Source organism: Zalophus californianus, chromosome 8 (genome assembly GCF_009762305.2).
Source record: "Zalophus californianus isolate mZalCal1 chromosome 8, mZalCal1.pri.v2, whole genome shotgun sequence".
NCBI classification, from domain to species: domain Eukaryota; kingdom Metazoa; phylum Chordata; class Mammalia; order Carnivora; family Otariidae; genus Zalophus; species Zalophus californianus.
Genome location: NC_045602.1, coordinates 121796814 through 121820506, shown reverse-complemented (window position 1 = coordinate 121820506; position 23693 = coordinate 121796814). Strand labels below are relative to the sequence as shown.

Genomic DNA, 23693 nt, shown 5'->3' with positions numbered 1-23693 from the left:
AAGGATGTTCATGCCTTCTAAAACAGACATTTCCTGAATCATCTTCTTGACTTCAATGCAGCCCTTCCTTTTTAGTAAGTTTTTCTTGGGGGGAGGAGGGAGAATTTATTACCCAGTTTCTTATTCCCTAGAGAATGGAAAACTCAGTAAAATAGAGAACATAGTAATGTTTTTGCAGGATTCACTTTCCATATTTATATTTCCAAGTATAAAGCAATAGGATGATTTCATTATCCTCAAGTACAGGTAGGACCTGTGCTGGCAAATTAAAGCTTCCAGATCATCTTTGAGAATGAAAAAATAACCTGATGCTCTGGGCATGTGACTGGGGCAGAACACACCACCAGATGTTCCTGTATACTCTCACCAGCAACCACGCGTAGGAGCAAGAACAAACAAAAGCACTGTACTCTTGAACCGGAAAAGACAAGCTCCCTTCCTCCTGCAGGATTTTACTTTACCCTCCAGTGCCCTCTACTGACCAAGCTTAACATCATGCTCTGTCAAGGAGAAATGCTTCAAGAGCTCTGTCTCTATCACAGAGCAGGTACTGAAGGGTGAATTTGGAGTTGAGAGGCAATATATTGATAACTAGTACCGAAGCCAGATACAATTACTATATAATTCCAAGATAATTCCACTTTTATAAGGTACAGAAACAAGGAAACTATACTGTTAGAAGTCAGGCTAGTGGTTAACCTTGGTGAAAAGTAGTAGTGACCAGAAAAGAGCATGGGTGGGCCTTTCGTGGTACTAATAATGTTCTTTTTCTGGATGTGGATGCTGGTTATGTGGGTGTGTTCAGTTTGTGCAGGGTAGTTTTTTTTTTCTAAGTGCATATTCTACTTCAACAGAAGTTAAAATGTGGTATAGTTTGATTTTAAAAGCTTAAAAGGAAGATCCAGTCTAGAATAGGGGAGATGAAAAATAATCCTGGGTATCTCACCCTTTTCTTATTTTTAAAAACTGGTTTGAGGGTTGTACATCTTTTTTTTTTTTTAAGATTTTATTTATCTGAGATACTTATTTATCTGAGAGAGAGAGAGAGCAGGGGAGGGGCAGAGGGAGAAGCAGACTCCCTGCTGAGCGGGGAGCCCCACTTGGGGCTTGATGCCAGGATTCTGGGATCATGACCTGAGCCGAAGGCAGACACAGCCAACCAACCGAGCCACCCAGGAGCCCCAAGAGTTGTACATCTTAAAGTCGAAAAACAGGTGTCTAATTCATTCAGCAAAAATATTCATTGCCAGGCTACCTTTCTTTTCATTTGGGATCAAATTGTTAATAACTGAGGCCACCTGTAGAGCAGCTGCTACTTCCTTTTGTTGCCATTCTTCTTACCAAGTCTTTGAACAGCAGTTACATATTTTTTTAATGGCATTTCAGATACAGTGTAAATAAAATATCACTGTTCTCTGTAAGCATTATCTTTGCTTTTATCTTTGTCATGATATGCCCTTCTTCTTGTAGCCACTGACAAATCACCAGATCCCTTTTTTCCTGGCTGAGAGATTTGGAAGCCCACAATGGTAACTTCCGTGTAGGGGTTAATGACAATGGGAACCATAGATGGTTGGTTCAGGAATTGGTGGTGATAGGACAGACTCAGTGTGTGGCTTTTAAAAGCTCTAAACAGAAGCAGCTTAGTACTGTGGTTCAGCAGTAGTAACGGTGCAGAATGGAAGGAATCCACAAGTTGGGAGTCAGACCTGGATCCAGGAGGTGGATATGGAATCTAGATAGGAGTCACATTCCCAGAAAGCAAAGGTTGCTAAGAAACTCTGGCAGTGGATAGAACTTAGGGTGAATTTTAAAGTGGAGCTAGCTGTTTAAAGCCCAATTGTTATTAAATCAAATTAAAGTGAATAATGGTAATAGAATTGGTATTACCAACTTTTCTGTACAGAGCTTTATGTCTCCACATTAATAGGATAGGAGGTTGTTTCCATGCTTTGAATGGCTGGTTATACTCTTACCTAGTGGGGCTTTGACCAGGGTAAGAGTCACCACAAACATGTAACAGAAGGCTGAGAACCTAGAGTGATTCCCTTGCAAAAATTGTTACCTTATATTTCTTGATTTTAAGGCATTTGAGGGTAAAAGAATAAAATAGTGTGAATGGTGAAACTAGCCAGTGGGTCTTTCATTTATAAATTCAGTACATGTATTTATCCAACCTATATGTAGGTATTTACTGTATCATAGGCCCTGTCCTAGGCGTTGGAAACTCAAAGGTGAATCTGATGCAGTCCCTAGGCCCTCTGGAGGATTATTATTTTGTCTTCTTCTCTTTGAGGGCTGCCTTTATTATACTTGTCTGTGACATACAGCTTTGTCACCAATTCCTTTAGGATTCTATTGAGCCTTTAAGATCTGATACTTGTATTTCATATCTAGCCAAATGAGTTTCCTGACTTTTATTTACTTCATTTTATTACTAGTCTGGGCTTATACTATGCCACTAATCAAGGCTTCATTTGCAAATTTAGCATCTTAAGGAAAGGGTACCCATGATTGAAGGTATGGATCTCATTGTGCACATGTACTCCAGACTGGCAGTTTGGAAATTTTCTGTCCTCCAAACTGGTCATCTGTATGTAGAACAGTCTGAAATCACATCACTACAGCTGGTACTCAGTGCTGATGATGGAAGGGAGCATCAGAATGGTAATAAAATATGATGTAATATAAGCACGAGATGACGGGTATTAAGAAGTTTGTATTCCAAAACGGTTGTCCTTTGATCTGAGGATTGATACTATTTGCCAAGTAAACTAACAGGCTTTTCTCTGCGGTTTTCTTATTCATTCTATCATGATTCTGACATCTCAGACCAGTCTTCCTAAAGCAGTGCCACTGTTTTATGTACAGGTAAGTAATTACTTAGGTGTTAGGTGCTAGAAGTCAGTAGTTTTAACAGTGTGATGTTTGCTAATATGTTAATTTAAAATAGGTGACTACATCTATACCAATTTGTAGTTAGGTGAACCACACCTAATGTAGATGGTGTTAACAGATTTTAGTCTATTGGCTTAAATTTGCCTAAAATTGACTATTCTGCTTATTGCCCGCAGTTTCTGCTCTTCGTACCCTACTGCCAGATTTGGAGAACCAGGCAAGAGATTCCTGTTGCCAGCCACCCACCACGCCATTCAGCCAGTGTTGTCTGTGTTTGCTTTTGCCAGAACTTTTTACATATGTGTCAGTAACACAGCATCTTGCTTTCCATATCCCCCCCGCAGAGTGGTTCTGCATTTATCACAGCACTCTTCCTTTTTAGATTTTGGGGAAGGGGGAATTGAGGGTGGGAGAGGATTGGAGAACTGTTTCATCTTGTAAAAAGTCATAAAATCCTTCTCAATTTCTATTAAATTCCTAGATCCTAAGGGAAGGGCAGGAGATGCCAGAGTTGAACAGCTTTTAGGGACTGAAGTCGCTGTGGACTCCATCAGGGTGCAGCCTCCTCCTGGTTTTGCAGCCGGCGATTTCATGTAGGATGTGCAAGTTAGGTGTCAGGATTTTTACCTTAAAACTGGAACGTAAGGAAGTTTTTGTCAGATTCAGAATCCATTATTTGTCTTGTCTTTATATGACAGAAAAAAGCTCTTTGGAAACATCTTGGCACTTTATTTTACTTGAACACAGCAGAGTTGTAGAAGTAGTGGGAAAGCCCACCTTTTTAGTGTTAGGAATTCCAAAAATGTAGGTGATAGATGTTTACAGATTGTAGATTGGTTTGCACTTGGGCTGGCTCTTCTGTTTCCTGTAGAATAAAGAATGCTGAGCCTGGATGATCATAAATATGTGATTTTCTTTTATTATTTTTCCCAAAGTAAAAACTCTGCTGAGGATTGTCTGTATTATAATTCTGTTAACATGTTTACTTTGTTTCCCTGCTGTCTTGGATAGCTACCAGATAGACTTTATGCCTTACTATAAATTATTCCAAAACAATTTTGTGTAACAATTCAGGATTCAGATGGAAGGCATTATGAAAATAGACAAAGAATTTAAACAGAATTACTTACAGTTATATATCCCTGAAGATTTTATCTATGTTTATCATAAGAATTACTTCATGAAATAGTTTGTTCCCTTGTTTGTAATGTTATCTGAAGGGTCCATCCATCTTTAAAAATGTGCTTAGCAGGTCTTCTTGACAGTTTTATCAAGCTGTTTTAATTGCTTCCTCTTCACCGGTGGATGGATCAAAACCATCCTCTGCTGTAGCCTGCTTTTTTTTTTTCTTTTGCCATACGGGCTTTCTTTTTTTCCTTTTCTAGACTGTTGTACTTTATCTATGGAATATCCGTCTAACCTCTGCCCACTGTCTGAGTACCCCAAATAGAACATCTCCAAATCCCGACCTCTCACTTACACTATTTTCATTTGTCTTTCATTTGCTCAAGGCAGCTCGATGTAGTGCTGAGAGCCGAGTCAGAATCCCAGAAATCCAATTCTTGTGCTTTGGAATAATTGTGAGCCTTTGGGCAATCACACTCCTCTGACCCTTAGTTTCCTTATCTTAAGATAAAAGGATTGCATTGCCTGAGCTTTAAATTCCCTCCCTGTTCCTTCAAACTTAGCCTGTCCAAAATAGAACTCATCCATCTCCTCTCCCAAAAGGTGGTTTTTGTCACTGTTCTGCAAATGAAGAAACTGAGACCCAGGGAGATTGAATAAATTGCACAAATCATACAATCCTTGTGTTCAGAACTTAGATATCTTCACTCCCTGGTCTACGGGTATTACTTTCCCCCCACAAAAAGGCATTAAAGTGTGACAAGTCAAAAGATCTTATGTTACTTGGCGAGGCCTGTTGAGAGTGAATGTGGAGTATTATTTGTTAAGCCCTTTGTCTTCCCCCATAAGGTTATAGCTTGAATTTTCAGGGCTCTGAACCTTGAGCTCTACTGTCAGGAGATTGGTTTCTTCAATCCTGTGTTCACTGGTGGGATCATTCCTGATCTGGGTCAGTTGACATGATGGCATATGGTCTAATGATAAAAAAGTACAGTCAGGTTTGACTTTGCAGTGTGATATTTGATATAGCTCTGGTAATGCCTGGCTTTCTTCTACTACTGACCTTAATAGTGATTCTTATTAAGCAAGTTGATTTTTATCACCAGATTAGGAATTAAAATGATTTTCTCTGATTGAAGAGAGCATTTTGAGATAAGTCAGTGATTCATAGAAAACAACGCAGGTTTTAAAATGAGGTACTTACTGGGGCATCTGGGTGCCTTAGTTGGTTAAGTGTTTGAGTCTTGGTTTCAGCTCAGGTCATGCTCATAGGATGGAGCCCTGCATCAGGCTACCCTGTCAGGGCGGAGTCTGCTGGAGAGTCTCTCTCCCTCCCCCTCTGCACCTCCTCTCTTTCTCCCCACTGCCCCTGTCCCTCTGCATGCATGGGTTCTCTCTCTCTTTCTCAAATAAATAAAATCTTAAAAAAAAAATTAAAATAAGTTATGAGGTACTTACTATCTGTAGGAAGAAAACTTACACAAAAAAAGATTTTCTTAGCACAATATACTTCATGGCTTAGCTGTGAATTAGATATTGATTTAATAAATAATGCTGATAATAAGTATATTGGGAAGCTAAGACTTCATCTTCCATAACAAGAAGTTATCTGTTTTTGTAAGTAAAGTTTTTTTGGAACACAGCCAGACCCATTCATTTGCATATTGTCTGTGGCTATTTTTGTGCTGCAGTGGCAGAATTGATTTGTTGCAACAGAGATTATATGGCTTGCAGAATGTAAAATATTTAGTATCTGGCCTTTAAAAATATTTGCCACCTCGTATTCCATAGGACGAAGCCAATAGAATAATGTTTAAACTATATTTTTCTTAAGATTTATTTATTTATTTATTTATTTATTTATTTATTTATTTGAGAGAGAGAACATGAACAGGAGGGAGAGAGAATCTCAAGCAGACTGTGCTGAGCGCTGAGCCTGATGGGGCTCGATCTCATGACCCTGAGATCATGACCTGAGCTGAAATCAAGAGTTGGACGCTTAACCTACTGAGCCACCCAGGTGCTCCTAGAATAATGTTTAAAATTGGAAAAATCAGGGCGCTTGGGTGGCTCAGTCAGTTATAAGCATCTGCTTTCAGTTCGGGTCACGATCCCAGGGTTCTGGGCTCGGGCCCCACATCAGCCTTCCTGCTCAATGGGGAGCCTGCTTCTCCCTCTCCCGCTCCCCCTGCTTGTGCTCGCTCTCTTTCTCTCTGATAGATAAATCTTTTAAAAATAAATAAATAAATAAATAATCTAATAGTGGTATCAGCATATTTTGCAGAAATATTATGGAAAGGAGTAGAAGGAATGGCTAAAGATCAAATGATTTCCTCTGGGAAGAGTGAATCAGGAATGGGGATGAGTGGAGTCAGGGGAATACTACTTTTTTTTTTTTTTTTAAGATTTTACTTATTTATTTGAGAGAGAGTGAGAGAGAGTGTGTACAAGCTGGGGGAGTGGCAGAGGGAGAGGGAGATCAGGCTTCCCACTGAACAGGGAGCCTGATGTGGGGCCCGATCCCAGGACCCTGGGATCGTGACCTGAGCTGAAGGCAGACGCTTAACTGAGTGAGCCACCCAGGCGCCCAGATGTTTTATTTTCAAGTAATCTGTACACCCAAAGTGGGACTTGAACTTAACAACCCTGAGATCAAGAGTCACATGCTCTACCGACTGAGCCAGCCAGTTCTCCAGGAATACTACTTTTTTGTGTTAAGCTTTAGGTTATTGAATTCTTTTTTTAAAAAGATTTTATTTATCTATTTTAGAGGGAGAGAGTGCGCCCGCACACGTGGTGGAAGGGGTAGAGGGAGAGAGAGAGAGAGAATCTCAAGCAGACTCCCCATTCAGCGTGGAGCCCAACCCAAGGCTTCATCTAATAACCTTGAGATTGTGACCTGAGCTGAAACCAAGAGTGGAACACTTAACCCACTGAGCCACCCAGGTGCCTCTAGATTATTGAATTCTTAAGCTAAGTACTTGTATTACTTTGAAAAAGTATGCATGAAGAATACTGAGAAATTTGATTGGACTGGGAGAACAGAATAAATAGGAAAGGAAAAAAAGAGCCCACCAGTTATGATGAAGAAAGCAAGAACTCAAAGCCTTTTCTTTAGTTTTTCCATTTACTCACTCATTCCATAGAGAATCATTCCGAAGTCCAAATAGTAAGCTTGATAGGACAGAACAGAGTTCCTTCCCAGAGGACGCTGAGGCACTTACTAGCTGATGGCGCCCGCAGACAGGGAAAACGGGAAGGGACGACATCACGCTGATATACTTACTATAATTTAGTGCATTTCACAAGATGTTTTCAGGGTTTAGGGAAGTAAGGTTAGACATCCCCAAGAACGTGATACCAGAGCGGAGTTTTGAAGGATGAGACTGGAGAGGAAGGGCGGTGGAAGGATTTTCCAGATGGAGATGGAGGCATAGCCTGAACAAAGAGCTGAGCAAACAGGGCTGGCTTCAGAACGTGCAAGCGTTCAGAATAGTTGGGTGAATGCGGGAAGATAATGTCAGAGCGGGAGATGAGGACCAGGGGCCAGATTGCTTATGCAGGGCCCTTTGCTGTGAGGAATTTGTATTTCTTTCTGAAGACACTACAGAGACACGATCTAATTTTCTTTACGCTTTAGGAAAACATACTCTTGGTGCAACGAGGGATGGGATGAAGGTAGGAGGCATGAAGAATAAAGGCACTTATTAGGAGGCTGTTAAAAAAAAAAAGCTGAAAGAGTGGGAATAAATTAAAGTGGACTGGGGAAGAACCAAGGGATTCAGGAATTTTGAAGGAGTTAGGGAAAGGGAAGGAGTTAAGGATGACTGAATTCTGGGCTGGGAGGCAGATTGTAGGGACATTAGCTTCTGATGGGGGGTATAGGAGCGGGTATATATGTGTGTAAAGGTAGTACAGAGTTTGATTTGGAAAGAGTTGCGAGTTTTTTGTGCAATCTGTGGAACACCTACTTGGAACTGGCCAGGATATGGTTGGCTGTGTCCATGTGGAAGTCAGGAGGAGGGCTTGGATTTGGGAATGTACAGTGGTCATGGTGTAGAGAGATGAAGTTTAGGAACAGAATAGAGAACTCAGCAAGCCAGTTACTAGCTAGTAACGGTGTTGAACCCTGGGGACACTGACATTTAATAGGCCTTATAATAGGAGAAGCTAAGGAGGAAGCTGAGCTTTGGAAGCCTGCAATCAGAGGGAAATCAGCAGAGCATGCCCTCCAAGAAACCAGTAAGGTGAGAATTTTAAGAGGAGGAAATGGTCCATGGTTTAAAATGCTGCAAGACAGTTAGAGTCTAAAAATGCCCATTGGATTTGCCTCCTAGGGAGTCATTGCTAAGACCAGCTTAGGGAAGTCATATGGGAAGAGAAGATACAGGTGTGTGGGGGATTTGTTAGTATAGTTACTACTCTAGGATCAAGTTTATCCTGTCTCTTTGTCAAGGAGAGAACTGTAGAAAGAGAGGATTAGTGATAAGGAACAGAAATGATTCTTCCATTCAGCAAACGTTTATTGAGCACCTGTTACAAGCCAAGTGCTTGCTGTTCCAGACTCGGAATACAGCATGAACAAAACAAGGCTCACATTTGTGTGCATGTGTGCACATTGTCTCACGGGTAATACATCTATAATCAACTAGACATAATGTCAGGTAGTAACTAACAAGTTCCGGAAAGAAAACTAAAGTAGGGTACTAAGATAGAGAGTCAGGGGATGGGGGCAGTGGTGTGTTTCCTATGGAGTGGTTAGGGAGGACGTCCCTGACAAGGTGACATTTGAGGAGAGAGACCTGAATGAAATGAGGAAGGACAAACTGCTCTGGAATCCAGAGTCTGAGCTCAGGCGAGAAGTGGGAGAGGATGGATCCCACGTACTGAGGGAAGCGTTAGTTGTCCTCAAGAGAGAGCCACCTTGCTCTGACGCTGGAGGGAAGCCCATAAGGGCAGGCAACACCAGTGGCTGCCGTGTAACTCGTGTTCACTGTGTGACACACACTAGAGATTCTCATCCCTTTTAATCTTCCTGAGTCCCTATGAGGTAAGGATTGTCACCATTTTACAGGTGACAAAATAAAACTGGAAGAGGTTTTACCTGGCTCATCATGAGTAGAGCCTGGATTTACACTACTTTTTGGCACTTCACACTCTTGCTGTCGATTGCTCCAAGCCTAGTGACAGACAGATAAGTGTGTGCAGTTTGTGGAGGGTGGCAAAGTTGTGACGTGAGAAACTGAAGGGTGTCTCACCCATTGGACCCTCTTTGAGCTCCCTGGGTAAGGGGTGCTTGGACAGGGCTGTAAGGAAGGTGGCATTACCCAAGACCTGTCTGCCTTTTTCATAAACTCTTCCCAAGTGAGTCGTTGCCCATGCTCCGTTCCTTTCCGTTCTAAAATCCCACAGTGGGATTGCCTTATTTGCACTTGTGGTTGTCAAAGTGGTTCTTAGGAACTAGTCTCAGGGCTGAGGGTGGGCATAATTAGATTGTAAAAATACATATTCACTGTGGAAACTTTGAGGTGTATCTGATTTTTAAAGTTGCTTCCCATGTACTCTTTGCTCCAAAGGGCCTGATAAGAGTTCAAGGGCTGGGAGCCTGTTACAGCAAAGGTCCTTGTTCTTCCTGCCATCAAATGTGTCTTGTGCTGTCCTTGTGAATATAAAGGACTGTGGTAGCAGTGTGCTGTATGTGCACTTGTCTGTGTCAAAACACATGTTCTTGAAATGAAATAGACCCCTGGGACTCAGCAAGGATTGTTGGGATGGCAGAATCTCAAGGTATAGTAAATATAAATAATTTGAATGAATGATAGAATAGCGTGTACCTGGTGTTTTTTTTTTTTTTTTTCAAGTGTCCGTAACACAGCACAAAGGAACTTGGAAATGGCACAGTCCCTCTTGCAGAGTTTTTGAACTGGAGAGAAATAGTAATAAAACAAAGTAGCTTTCAAAATGTTACTGCTGAAACCTGGCACCCATTTTTCTTTCTTTCTTTCTTTTTTTAAGATTTTATTTATTTCTTTGACAGAGAGAGACACAGCGAAGAGAGGGAACACAAGCAGGGGGAGTGGGAGAGGGAGAAGCAGGCTTCCCGCTGAGCGGGGAGCCCGATGCGGGGCTCGATCCCAGGACGCTGGGATCATGACCTGAGCTGAAGGCAGACGCTTAACGACTGAGCCACCCAGGCGCCCCCTGGCACCCATTTTTCTTAACAGAAGCATTGTTAGTTGGGTGAGTGTAAGAAGGAATGGGAATTTTTATATTTGCTTTTTACATTATTAGCAACTTATCTTGTGAAGGTAGTTAAATGCTACGTTCGTACATAAGCACTGAAACAGTGAGGAAAGCAGGAGTCCCACCAGTTTTCTTATAATTCAGAACTCATACGCATCCCCCCCCCCGTTGACGAATTTCCTGGTTTGCACACACAGGTGTTTTGGAATATGTCTGTATTCTCTAATTAAGTTGTGGGACCCTGAAGTTACTTTGTTCTTTATTGAGCCCAAAGGCTCTAATCACAGCTTTTGAGTTATGGCAGCACAACAACAGAAGCTGTAAAGCCATGTCTAGTATTTTGCAGAAGTACATGCTTTGGGTTATATTTGTCCATCCATTCCTGCTACATAAAACTTAGCCTTGCAAAAAGATTACATCGTTTTAATTTTATATTTTTTAAATGTGTGCCATAAAAGGGAGGTAAAAAAGTAGAGGTAACTTGAGGGAGTGCTTTGTAAATTATTAGATATTATTTGGAGAACTAAAAGTCAGTAAATGCTTATTGAACTCCTACTGATGTTGTTGATGGTATCTGCCATTTTGTAGGGTGGCGACATGCTGGTGTGTAGCGATCCATCAGGGGGCTGTAAATGATTGCACAGTAATAATGTGAGGTTTGTCAAAGCTCGCTTCTAGTGAACGAGAGCAATTATTCTTTTTTCTTGTAAAGATTTTATTTATTTACTTGACAAAGAGACAGCGAGAGAGGGAACACAGGTGGGGGAGTGGGAGAGGGAGAAGCAGGCTTCCCGCTGAGCAGGGAGCCCGATGTGGGGCTCGATCCCAGGACCCTGGGATCATGACCGGAGCCGAAGGCAGCCGCTTAACGACTGAGCCACCCAGGCGCCCCGAGAGCAATTATTCTTACGGAGTAACATCATTCCCACTCAGATTTCACACCCACATTCTCTCTCTCTTTTTTAGAGGATGGGTTGGGGTTACTTCTGCAGCATGAATATCCATAAAGGTGCCGGTAGTAGTATCTTATCTGTGAACAAACTGGCGGTGGGGAGATTTGGTTTAGAGTCCTTCACCACCTCTTTTTCTCCAAGCTTTCTCTTTGCTGGGTAATCCAATTCAAGCCATACTTGGGTGAGCCCACCTCTTCCCTAGTCTTTCCAGCTTGTGCTGTTCCTGCCTCTCTGATGTGCTCAGGTCCTGTGATGACACAGGCCCGACAGCTGGTGGGCCTGTGATCCTTGTGGTCTCCTCCATTGCCCGGGCTCCGCTGTGATAGGCATGTTCACACTGCCCACCTCCTCCTTGGGCTTCCTCCATTGCCCAGCTTTATTTCCTATGGGCGGATTTCTTGCGATGTATTCCTTAAAGTGGAATTGGCAGATAAAAGGACTCAACAGTTTATAGATCTAGTGGCACCTTGCCCGAGTGCTCTTCAGAAAGCTTGAAACAATTAGGGAAGTGCCATTAGCAATGATAAATTGGACCTGTTTTCCGCATGTTCCTGGCAGTGCTGTGGCCCTGCTTATGTGCATGCTAGTTTGTCATATTTAATCAGAAACTGTTCTTTGAAGGCTCTACTGCATTATACTTATTCTTTAGATATTAAAAAATAATTTTTATTGGCATTGGTGGGGTTTTCTGTATTTTTTTAAATGATTGATTTTCATTTTGTTGGGCAGAATTTTGAGTACTTGTGTCCAATTATTGATAATATTCCTTTTTTATTAGCTGGAATTTATTTTTCCAGCTTCTTTCTTCATTTCAGAATGTGTGGCCATTGTGATGGCTGAGAATGTTGGTTTTCTAGGGTCTGATAATTTGAAGTTGACAGATAAGGGAGATAAACTTGTACTAACATAATTTACCTAGAACTGATATTCATCATATTAGGGGTAAAATTCTTTTAACTGCCCTGATTAAGAGCGCTTACCATTTCTCTGGAATTCATGGTTTTCTTGAAGTGAATACTTGTTCCATCAAATGCTGATCCTCACAACAATTCTTAGAATCATCATTTCCAAAGACAATCTCTTCAGTAAATGGTGCTGGGAAAATCGGACAGCTGTATACAGAAGAATGAAACTCGACCATTCTCTAACACCATACACGAAGATAAACTCAAAATGGATGAAAGACCTCAATGTGAGACAGGAATCCATCAAAATCCTAGAGGAGAACATAGGCAGTAACCTCTTCGACATTGGCCACAGCAACTTCTTTCAAGATACATCTCCAAAGGCAAGTGAAACAAAAGCAAAAATGAACTTTTGGGACTTCATCAAGATAAAAGGCTTCTGCACAGCAAAGGAAACAGTCAGCAAAACAAAGAGGCAACCCACAGAATGGAAGAAGATATTTGCAAATGACACTACAGACAAAGGGCTGATATGCAAGATCTATAAAGAACTTCTCAAACTCAACACCGAAGAAACAAATAAGTCAAAAAATGGGCAGAAGACACAAACAGACACTTCTCCAAAGAAGACATACAAATGGCTAACAGACACATGAAAGAATGCTCATCCTCATTAGCCATCAGGGAAATTCAAATCAAAACCACATTGAGATACCACCTTACACCAGTTAGAATGGTAAAAATTCACAAGGCAAGAAACAACAAATGTTGGAGAGGTTGTGGAGAAAGGGGAACTCTTCTACACTGTTAGCAGGAATGCAAGTTGGTACAGCCACTTTGGGAAAACAGTGTGGAGGTTCCTCAAAAAATTAAAAATAGAGCTACCCTATGACCCAGCAACTGCACTACTGGGTATTTACCCCAAAGACATAGATATAGTGAAAAGAAGGGCCATATGCACCCCGCTGTTCACAGCAGCAATGTCCACAATAGCCAAACTGTGGAAAGAGCCGAGATGCCCTTCAACAGATGAATGGATAAAGAAGATGTGGTCCATATATACAGTGGAATATTACTCAGCCGTCAGAAAGGATGAATACCCAAGTTTTACATCAACATGGATGGGACTGGAGGAGATGATGCTAAGTGAAATAAGTCAAGCAGAGAAAGTCAATTATCATATGGTTTCACTTATTTCTCGAACATAAGGAATAGCATGGAGGACATTAGGAGAAGGAAGGGAAAAATGGGGGGGGTGGAATCAGAGGGAGAGATGAACCATGAGAGACTATGGACTCTGAGAAACAAACTGAGAGGGGAGGGGGGATGGGGGATGGGTTAGCCCAGTGATGGGTATTAAGGAGGGCACGTACTGCATGGAGCACTGGGTGCTACACGAAAACAGTGAATCATGGATCACTACATCAAAAACTAATGATGTACTGTATGGTGACTAACAAAACAAAACAAAACAAAATAAAGTAATCATCATTTCCTAACTTTCCCTTTTCCTGATTTGGCCGATTCTTCTCTGCTGTCTTCCCTTTCTCCCTGACTCTGCCCACTTTGCAGCTTGTTAGCTCCTTGGATGCAATTTTGTTTGTGAACAGCAGTGTCCTCGTAGCATTTTATGGTTCTTCTTACAGGAAATCCCTCTGACTCTTGGAGGAAAAAACCTAAGTGGACAGACATTAAACTGATACACTGTAATTGTGGCCCCCAGAATGCTTGGAATCACAAATCCTTCATTTTTCTCAGTTTGCATCAAACATCATGAACTCACTTAAAAAACAATCCATCACACTTGAATCTTAAAGTTCTGCTTACTGCCTACACATCATGTTCATTGGGATATAAGAAAAAATTATGAACATAAGGATAATTATGTGCCTCCGGGATGGTTTCCTGAGGGAGTGGTGTTCTGTAGCTCTGTGGGATGTCCAGGAAATCAGAGTACACAATAAACACGAGGCGGTGTCTACATCGGGCTAGAACTGGAAGCTGATATTCTGGGATCCCTCCCTTGTTTTTCTATGAGGAAGGTGAGAGCTTTAGACCTGAGGTAGTACTACCAGTTAGTGATTCAGGCAGCCCCACATTCCAGATTTCTTAGACTAGGGTTCTTCCTGGTTTCTGGGATGCCCCAAAGCACTTCTGGACCTCTAGAGCCAGGCTCTTATTGCTGTGGTGCTCAAAAGTCATTTACGAGAAAAAGTTCAGTGTCATCATGGGCGTTATGGTTGGGGCAGAGATGGGGGCTTAAATCTGGGTACAGTAAAATCAGTCATTCCAGATATTGGAATAGAACTTATTTTGTCAAATAACATACGCACATGGTTTAAAACATCAAATAATATAAGGGGACATATGATGAAATGCAGGACTGACCTGTCCTGTCTCACACCAGCTTCCCTCTCTGGCCTTCAAGAGAACTACTTTTAACTCTCTGAGCTCTCTTTTTTTTTTTTTTTTACTCTTTATATATTTCTGTTTCTTGATTTATCAGTTGTGACATGATTTATTGACTTCCTTCCAGAAGAAATGAAGACTTATCTTTACCTCCTCTCTTCCATTCCTCTCAGTATAGGCACATCATTATTTTAGGTTTCTCTTTTAGTTTACTTTGTAATTTAATACACCAGCATGTGTTATAACTTATTTTATCTTCAAAGATAGTGTCTTTTTGACTCCACCCATCTGAAGCAATACATTAGGGTTCAGGATAGGGTTAGGTAGGGTTAAGACCATACTCTGGGAAGGATGCCTGGGTGGCTCAGTCGGTTAAGCGTCTGCCTTTGCCTCAGGTCATGATCTCAGGGTCCTGGGATCGAGTCCCACATCAGGCTCCTTGCTCAGCGGGGAGCCTGCTTCTCCCTCTGCCTGCCACTTCCCCTACTTGTGTTCTCTCTCTCTCTCTGTCAAATAAATAAATAGAATCTTAAAAAAAAAAAAAAAAAAAAAGACCATACTCTGGGGGCTGGCTATTGACTGTTGCATGATTGTAAATGTTCTGTAGAAGCAACCTCTATTCTGTGTTTTCCTCATGTGTCAGTTAATCCTGAGGTGACCTTAAATGTTTTATTTTGGATTTTACCATAATCTTTGCCCCCCCCTTTTTTTATGTTTTACAGGTATAAGTATCTTCCTTCAATAGATGATAATGAAAATACAAAAGAAAGAGAAGCAGGTAAGTGACCACATATCTAAGCGAATGCACCCAGCGGATGCTCCCTGGTGCTCCTTCACCACGAACAGTTGCTGGCACTTAGGGCGTGTCTCTCAGCCTCTGTCATTACCCTGCTGCTGCTTTTCCCCGTTCTCCACACGGTCACCGACAGCTCTGTTCTGAATGACCTGACCTGTACTTATGATCAGCTCAGCTCCATATAGGAATAAGTGTAATGAAAACTGTAAGTCAAAGTATTACTCAAAATTAGCTGTGTGGAAGAGAAATCTTTCTTCCTCTGGAACAGCTTTCCGAGATGTGGTCAATTCTTTATAGTTTATGTATTTATCATTTTGGATGTTTGGTTAATTTAAAAGCATTCTCATTTAGAAAATTCATGCTCATAATGACCTGGGGAAGTTTCCTCCTAGACAAAATAGTGGACTGATTGGAAGGATGTGAACACCAACTATTTGGCATTTGATTTCTTGAAGGGGAGGAGAACTGATAAAAACATTTGGCCTGCGTGACCCATCCTGCCAAAATCTTTTCCTTGGTTGATACTTCTGTGTTCAGATGGCTCCATATTCAAAGGAACCCAGAGACCCCGACCAGTGTGGCTCAGGGAGGAGAGAAGGGGGACCTGCTTCTGTCTCTTGGAAACAGGCTATCTTTGATGGGCTGGTTTTCCTTTTACAGAATTGAATGACAGTCCGGAAACTGGGGATATCTGAGCCACTGCCCTTCACTGAGACCCTATGCAAAGAGGTTGGGTGGGATCAGCCACTTTGCTCTCTGCTTCTAGGGAGCAGTGCCTAGTCAGATAAAGGGTGACCTAGGGATATGGTTACAAGGATTATTCTCTGTTCTGTCCTAGTGGATAGGTCCTTGTGAAACCAAAACAGATTGTTTTGGGAAATAATTGACTCATCTGCTGCCAGTTCTTAACAGGAAGAGCCATGACTAAACACTCTCCCCGCACTGATTTCTTTCTATCCTGGCTCTCTAGCGTCATCAGCTGGTAGACAAACACTACAGCGAATGCAGTTCCATCTGCCAGGAATTTATCCTATGGAGATCCTCAGACAAGTGTCAACTGGGTGAACAAAGGTTTTCACTGCTGCTTTGTTTATAGCAGCAAATATGGAAAGGAACCTATGTGTCCATCAGAAAGGGACTATTTATATCATAGCATATCCACCTAGTGGAATATTAAAATCTGTTAAAAAGAACACATTACTAAAGAGAACGCCAGGCCTTCAAAACTGTCATCATTTATGATACATGGGCAGGTTTATATTTCTTAAAACATTCTGCATATTTAATGTTTTAAACATTCTTTAAGGTAAGCTTTTATTTTAGTAAAAACACTTTTTTTTTTTTTTTAAGTAATCTGTACACCCATCGTGGGGCTTGAACTCACGACTCCTAGATCAAGAGTCTCATGCTTGACCAACTAAGCCAGCCAGGTGCCCCTCTCCCGAAGAAAACTCTTTACCAGAATTACACCACCGTGAATTTACATTTCTTTCTCTTGAGATTTTACTGGTTCATATTAAGACCTTAGTCTGTCAGCCAGCTATTGCACAGCCTCAGTTAAGTGAGTTTTCGTTTAGACTGTAATATTGACGAACAGGGTGGGGTTTCTCCTTAAAAGTTAGTATTAGCTATGGTAGGGGAGCAAGTTAATTAAGTGGAGTCACTTTCAGGAGGAGTTGTTCCTGCTTCTCTTCCAGGTACAGGTCATAGACCATACTGATGACTGAACTGCAGGGCATGAAAATAGAAACTTATATTCATGCCAAAGCAATCCATAGGTACCAGGATTGAGCGTATGTGTAGAGTTCATTGCCTGACGGAGATTTTGGTAGAATAGGATTGAAACTACCACATCACTGTGTAATTTTGGACAAGCTCAGCCTGTTTTTCTATCACTTGAATGGGAGCAATCATACATTTTTCACGAGGTAACTGGATTAAATGGGGTAGCTTATCAAGTACTTGGCATTCAGTGTGTCAGTGGCAAGGAAATCATCCAGTAGAATGAGAAAATTATGATCAGACTTTGTCCTTACCCTTACCGTGTTTCTGAGGTGTTAGAAGTAACAGCAAATAAAATGCCCATGCTTTAAAAACCCTCATTCCTATGAATTCATTTTTCCTCTTCTCTGGAGGAGGAAAACATGTAAAATGTGTTCCGATCTTGAAAAATCCTCATTTCCTTGTCTAAAATTTTATCAAGGTAAATTAAACTGAGATGAAAGATTTTACAAGTTAATCAGAACTTAGTAATAAATAATCATACTTCTTATTAACTAGAAAGGGCATACCAGGAGTAGTGTGCCGAGGACAAAGGATTTAGAGATTGACTGTGTTGCCTAAAGAAGTGTTGCAAGAAAAATAGACTTTAATAAAACATTTAAAAATGAGTCACTCGGGTGCTTTTATCTATATAAAAAAATAAACAGCTTCTACTAAGAAATATATACATTGCAATCCCTAAGAAGGCTAAACAGTATTAGGCAGAAGAACATTTTGCTAGAGAAACAAAATGTGAACTCTCATCCCTGAAAACCGTTGTAGCACTCCTGATGTGTAGTACAGCCAGAACGTCTTCACAAGGTGAAGATCTGTAGTTCACGTTAGTGGTAACAAACCTATGGTAAGGAAGTACTGATTTTTATTCATCCCAGCTCCTTGCATGACACTGAGAGAAGTACAAAATATGGTTAATATTATTTGATATATGATATGGATAAGAGGGTTTTTGGTGCACATATCCAATGTAGAGGAGAGTTCATGAGCACGAGTACAACAGGAATAGGTAATACTGTGAGTAGGATTAAAACCTGGAGCCGTGACCAGGAGGTTAACCCAGACTTGCAGTAATTAGGAGAGAACCTTCTCGCCAAACCCCATAACCAGAAGTCAGATCAGTAGAGGCCCTCATTCTGAGACTTCTAGAAAATGAAACGGTGCGGCGGGAAGCGTTTTCTTCAGATATATGGTGGGAATCTCAAAGACCTTCGGATTATTAGACCCTGTTTCCTTTTCTAGAGTGAATATGGATATAATTTATTTACTAAACAAATATTTGTTGAGTTTTTCCAGCTGTTTTCCAGTTATTCATTAAAAAATATTTGAGGGTCTGCTTGGGGCCAGCTACAAAATTGACTAAAAGTTAGGTTTTCTTTTCTTAAGAAAGTTTAGTCTGGTTACAAACAGGCGGTTACAGTAGGGGTGGCATAGGTCTCAAAAGAGTCAGGGTTCTGCATTGAGGGTGGAGGAGTGATGCTTTGGAACTGGAGAGTATGGAGGTTTGGGGCATGTCAGCCCCACCAAAGAATCTGAGAATGTTTTATTTTATTCATTTGACAGAGAGGGAGAGAGAGAGCGAGCACAAGCAGGGGGAAAGGCAGGCAGAGGGAGAGCGTTAGGGAGAAGCAAGATGGATCCCTGCTGAGCAGGGAGCCTGATGCATTACTTGATCCCAGGACCCTGAGATCATGACCTGACCCGAAGGCAGACGCTTAACTGACTGAGCCACCCAGGCGCCCCCCGAGAGTGTTTTAAAGAGATGGTGTCTTCTGGGTAGAGCCAGGTTTAGTTAGGTTGTTTCTGAGGATCCAGGAGGAAAGCTTGGGAGGAAAGAGAGTAGTAGTATATGGTTGGGTTTGGGAAGGTGAAGTATCTGATAGTAAAGGAGAGTGGAAAGGCCTGGAGTGTGGAGTGCTAAATTTTGAGTGGTGACCAAAGATAACCTAAGATAAGAGGCATGGTGGATTGGGGTGCCTGGGTGGCTCAGTTGGGTAAGCATCTAATTTTTGATTTTGGCTCAGGCCATGGTCTCCAGGTCATGAGATCGAGCCCTGCATTGGTCTCTGCACTCAGTGCAGAGTCTGCTTGAGATTCTCTCTCCCTTCTGTCCCTCCCCCCAACCCCTGCTCGCACTCTCTCTCTAAATAAATAAAATCTTAAAAAAAAAAAAAATGAAGCATGGTGGATTTAGCTGGCCATCAGATTCCCAAATGAATTGGTCCCAGCTGTGCTGTACTGGGGGAAGGTGAGAACTCCCATCCCTAAGATGGTGTGTACCACCAATATAGATCACCAAATAATGACCCACAATAGTGAAAGAGGACCAGAATAGTGAAAGAGGAATAGCAAAGTTGATCATATGGATGAATAAATAATTCATTTTTTAGACTTTTCAGCATCACACTGCAGAGGGTCTTAAGAGTTAATACCAGTCAGACCTTCCATTTGGCAGTCATTGGAAGGCCTTTTCAACATGCCTAAAGAGGGAGTGTTAGTAAATTGCTTAGCAGGACCAAGATTTTAAACAGCCTCACCCTGGAGTCATGTTTCAAAAGGACTTAAAATGGACCTTACCCAAATTCTCCCTCCTCTGAAGAAAGAAAAGAAATCTGAGCATTGAATGCTTTTCTCTATCTTTTGACGTACCTTGACAGATTTTTTTGTTGTCCTGATTCGTTCTGTGTTCTGAAACATACTTGAGAAGCCTGAACACAATGATGAGGATGGTAAAAGGACGTTGACTCATTTTATGTGAAGTGTGATGGATGAAACTAGGATTATGTAGCCTAGAGAAGGGAAGGTTTAAAAGCATCCTGTGAAGAAAAGAAATTAAATGTATCTGTTGCTGGACCTGTGGATGTGAATGGTCACATGGGAAGCATTACTGGAGGGCAGGCAAGGTACTTATAAAGTATTGTTTTCTCTCTCCTTACCCTTCCTTGTCTGCATCTAAATTTAATAATCTACCTGAGCCCAGTTTTTGTTACTGCCTGGAATTAACAAGGTTTAGATTGACTTTGCAGATCTGGAGAAGTTAAATCTCTGAGACTCTTGAAATATCGTAAGAGAAAAGTGCCCCCCACTCCCTGGTTTTAAATGCAAAAATGTGATAATAGAGGTGGGGACTAAAATGACAGATTCTAGGACTTTGACAAGAAGGAGTTTGAAGTTTGCAAATCTGTCCACCACTCTTCAGTCTTAATTTACCAGGTTCTCAGCAGCATTTGATGCCTGTAATCATTCTGTCTTGAAGTGCTCTCATCTTCTGGCTTCTGTGATACCACACTTTCCTACTTTTTTCCCTACTACATCACTGACCTGATTCCTCTTTCTCACCCTCTTCTGTAGGTTCTTCCTCTGGGGACCCTTAATATTAGTGCTTGTCAGGTTTTGGTCCTGTTCTTCTTCCCTCTTTGTCCATTCTTCCTGGGCAGTCTGATTCATTCTTGTAGAAATGTCTTTCAGAAGGGGTGCCTGGGTGGCTCAGACAGTTAAGTGTCTGCCTTCAGCTCAGGTCATGATCCCAGAGTCCTGGAATTGAGCCCCGACATCAGGCTCGCTGCTAGGCAGGGAGTCTGCTTCTCCCTCTCCCTCTGTCCCTGCTCATGCTCTCTCTGTCTCTCTCCCCCCCTCCTCATAAATAAATAAATAAACAAACAAGCAAACAAATAAATAAAATCTTTTAAAAAAGCAAGGGAAAGAAATATCTTTTGGAAAGTATGCCCAAGAGCCTCTTGGACACCTCTACTTACATTATCCTTAGATGCCTTGAAACTGACCTCTCCTCCTCCTGGTGCTAACCGCCTCTGACTACATGAGGAGCCACATCAGGGTCAGAACGCTTGCTCTGTCATCCAGAGCACAGGACTCCTGGGTAAAGAGGGATTGAATATTCTAAATGGAGGAGGGAACACTAAAGGGACACACACACAGTTGGCCGTTGTTCCTGGGTCTTGCTCACCCAGCACAGCTTGCTTGCCAAATGACTGAGCCCAGTACAATGGCAATAAGAAAGGCGAGGAAATGTGGGTTTTCACTTTTAGTCTATCCCATGGTCAGATAACTGTAGGAAATATTCTTTCAGAAGAAAGTGAAGGTGAAAGAATAAGACAATCCTAATTTTAGTTGGAAAATAACTTTTACCACCTGAAAATGTCTGCTTCAGGGGTGCCTGGGTGGCTCAGTCGTTAAGCGTCTGCCTTCGGCTCAGATCATGATCCCAGGGTCCTGGGATCGAGCCCTGCATCGGGCTCCCTGCTCGGCAGGAAGCCTGCTTCTCCCTCTCCCACTCCCCCTGCTTGTGTTCCTGCTTTCGCTGTGTCTCTCTCTGTCAAACAAATAAAGTCTTAAAAAAAAAAAAGAAAATGTCTGCTTCACCTGAAAATGTCTGCAAATAGACATTTTCATTTATATTTCATATTATTCATATTATTTCATTAGTAGTGGATCTTATTTTCATTTTTATCATTTGGACTTTAAAAAAAGTCAGAAGGTTTCAGATTTAGATAAGCTATTCTACTCATTTTTATTTTTTTTATTTTAAAGATTTTATTTATTTATTTGACAGACAGAGACAGCGAGAGAGGGAACACAAGCAGGGGGAGTGGGAGAGGGAGAAGCAGGCTTCCCGCCGAGCAGGGAGCCCTGCCTTGATCCCAGGACCCTGGGATCATGATCTGAGCCGAAGGCAGACGCTTAACGACTGAGCCACCCAGGCGCCCTCTACTCATTTTTATGTTGAGCTAATTTCTTGACCTTAAGTAAGTCTAAGCATAGAACATTTTCATCTTCCTGCTGGAGAAAATGGAAGACTGTGAGGCAGACAGCAGGAGGAGCTGGGCCTTGCTCACCACAGGGCCAAAGATGCACCGAAGCGCTTTGGGATGGAGGGCGTGCGGGGGACCTTTCCGACCTGAGGGCGACAAGCACTCTCTTTGCCCAGCACTCAGTCAAATGTGATCGTGGTGCTGGTGCCTCTCATATTCTACCTTTGATTCCTGAATCATGGTAATTTGGAGGAGTATGAATTGCCTGGCAAAAAAGCTTTTCCTGTTCATTATTAAAGTCTTTAAGATTTTTCTATTACATCTATGTGAAAATATTTTTATTACAAGTATTGCAAAAGTAATATCCTTGATACTAAAAATGTAGATGTCTATGTAGAAAAACAACCAAATTTGCACAGCCTCAGGTGATGACTGCTAACTTCTTGTCGATTTTCTTCCAGTCTTTCTTCTATACACAGGAATTTGTTGTCATTTTTGTTTACATGTACACTTTTATAGACTTTTTTCTGTTTTTCAAATTGAAAATACTTATTTCATTCAATAACCGTATGAGTTTTACCATAAGCCACAAAGATTGGGGAATACCTCAGTCACTGCCTTCTGAAGCTTACATTCTAGTCATGGGAGACAGATGGAAACAAATAATAACTTTCAGAAAGTTACAAAGAAAGAAGTGAATGTTACCTACAGTCCTATCACCCAGACATAATGATGGTTAACATCTGGTATGTGTCCTAAATTTATTTTAAAAAACTAGTGTTGAAAAATAGCATTTTTAAAAAACAAAAATAAGATTAGACCATAGATTTTTTTTCCACTTTCCAGTATGTTGTGGACTTTTTTTTTATGTTAACTAAAGCTTTGTAATTAATAATAATAATATGTAATACAATACAAAAATATAACAATGGCTGCATGATACTCTTCCCATATAATGGATGTGCTATTAATTTAAACATTTTACTAAAGGTTGACAAATAGATTATTTAGTTTTTTTCCCCTCTATTAGAAATTATGTATCAGATATTCTAAGCCTTTGGAGAACGTAAATGTTTCCTTAATTTCTGTTGTAAGAGAGAAATCGCTCAGTTTAAAAGCATATCCGTAATTAAAATTTTGGTATTGTTGCTATACTCCCCTACAAAAGGCTTTTTAATAGTTGATGGAGCTGTCAGCAATGTCCGAGAGGACCATTTTCAATCTATCCTTATATTGGATTTTTAAAAATTGAGATATAATTCACATTCTGTAAATTCTATTATACTTTTAAGTTGTGCAGTTCAGTGGTTTTTAGTATAGTCACAAGATTGTATAAAGATCACCACTATTTGATTCCAGAACATTTTCATCACCCCCAAAAGAAACTATATGCCCATTAGCAGACACTCCTCATTTCCTCTTCCCTCAGGCCCAGGCAACCACTAATTTACTTCTCTCTATGGATATGCCTATTCCGGGCATTTCCTATAAATGGAATTATACAATATGTAGTCTTTCGTACCTGGCTTCTTTCACTTAGCATAATGTTTTCGAGGTCTATCCATGTTGTACCATGGGTGATTTTCTTAATTAGAGTCTGTTTTGACTTTCAAGTACTTTCCTTGGACGTCCCTCTGTTTGGGAACCATTGACCTAGGCCATCATCGCTCCATTAGTTCTTAATGGAGGTCAGTCCTCTACAACTGACCCAGATCCAGTTTATCTGGATTCATATCTTTAAGTGTCTTTTCTGGGAATATCATAGGTTGCTAATTTTGAGTCAGAGAAGTGGGTTTTATTGCTAACAGTGCGGTTTATG

General features: G+C 41.2%; 1 protein-coding gene across 3 annotated transcripts in view; it reads left to right on the top strand.

Annotated features, from left to right (window-relative positions):
• The window catches only part of CHD6 (chromodomain helicase DNA binding protein 6), a 191568-nt gene that overhangs the window by 34702 nt on the left and 133173 nt on the right, over positions 1-23693 (top strand). Inside the window, exon 2 of one of the 3 annotated variants that reach the window (XM_027621209.2) lies at positions 15256-15311. The exons of 1 other annotated variant lie outside the window; for it this stretch is intronic. In XM_027621209.2, coding sequence (XP_027477010.1) covers positions 15279-15311 — 33 coding nt within the window. In that variant the 5' untranslated portion in view covers positions 15256-15278. Of the gene's footprint in view, positions 1-15255; positions 15312-19948; positions 20009-23693 lie in introns of those variants that run through there. One more of the 3 variants, XM_027621210.2, reaches the window with a different exon arrangement.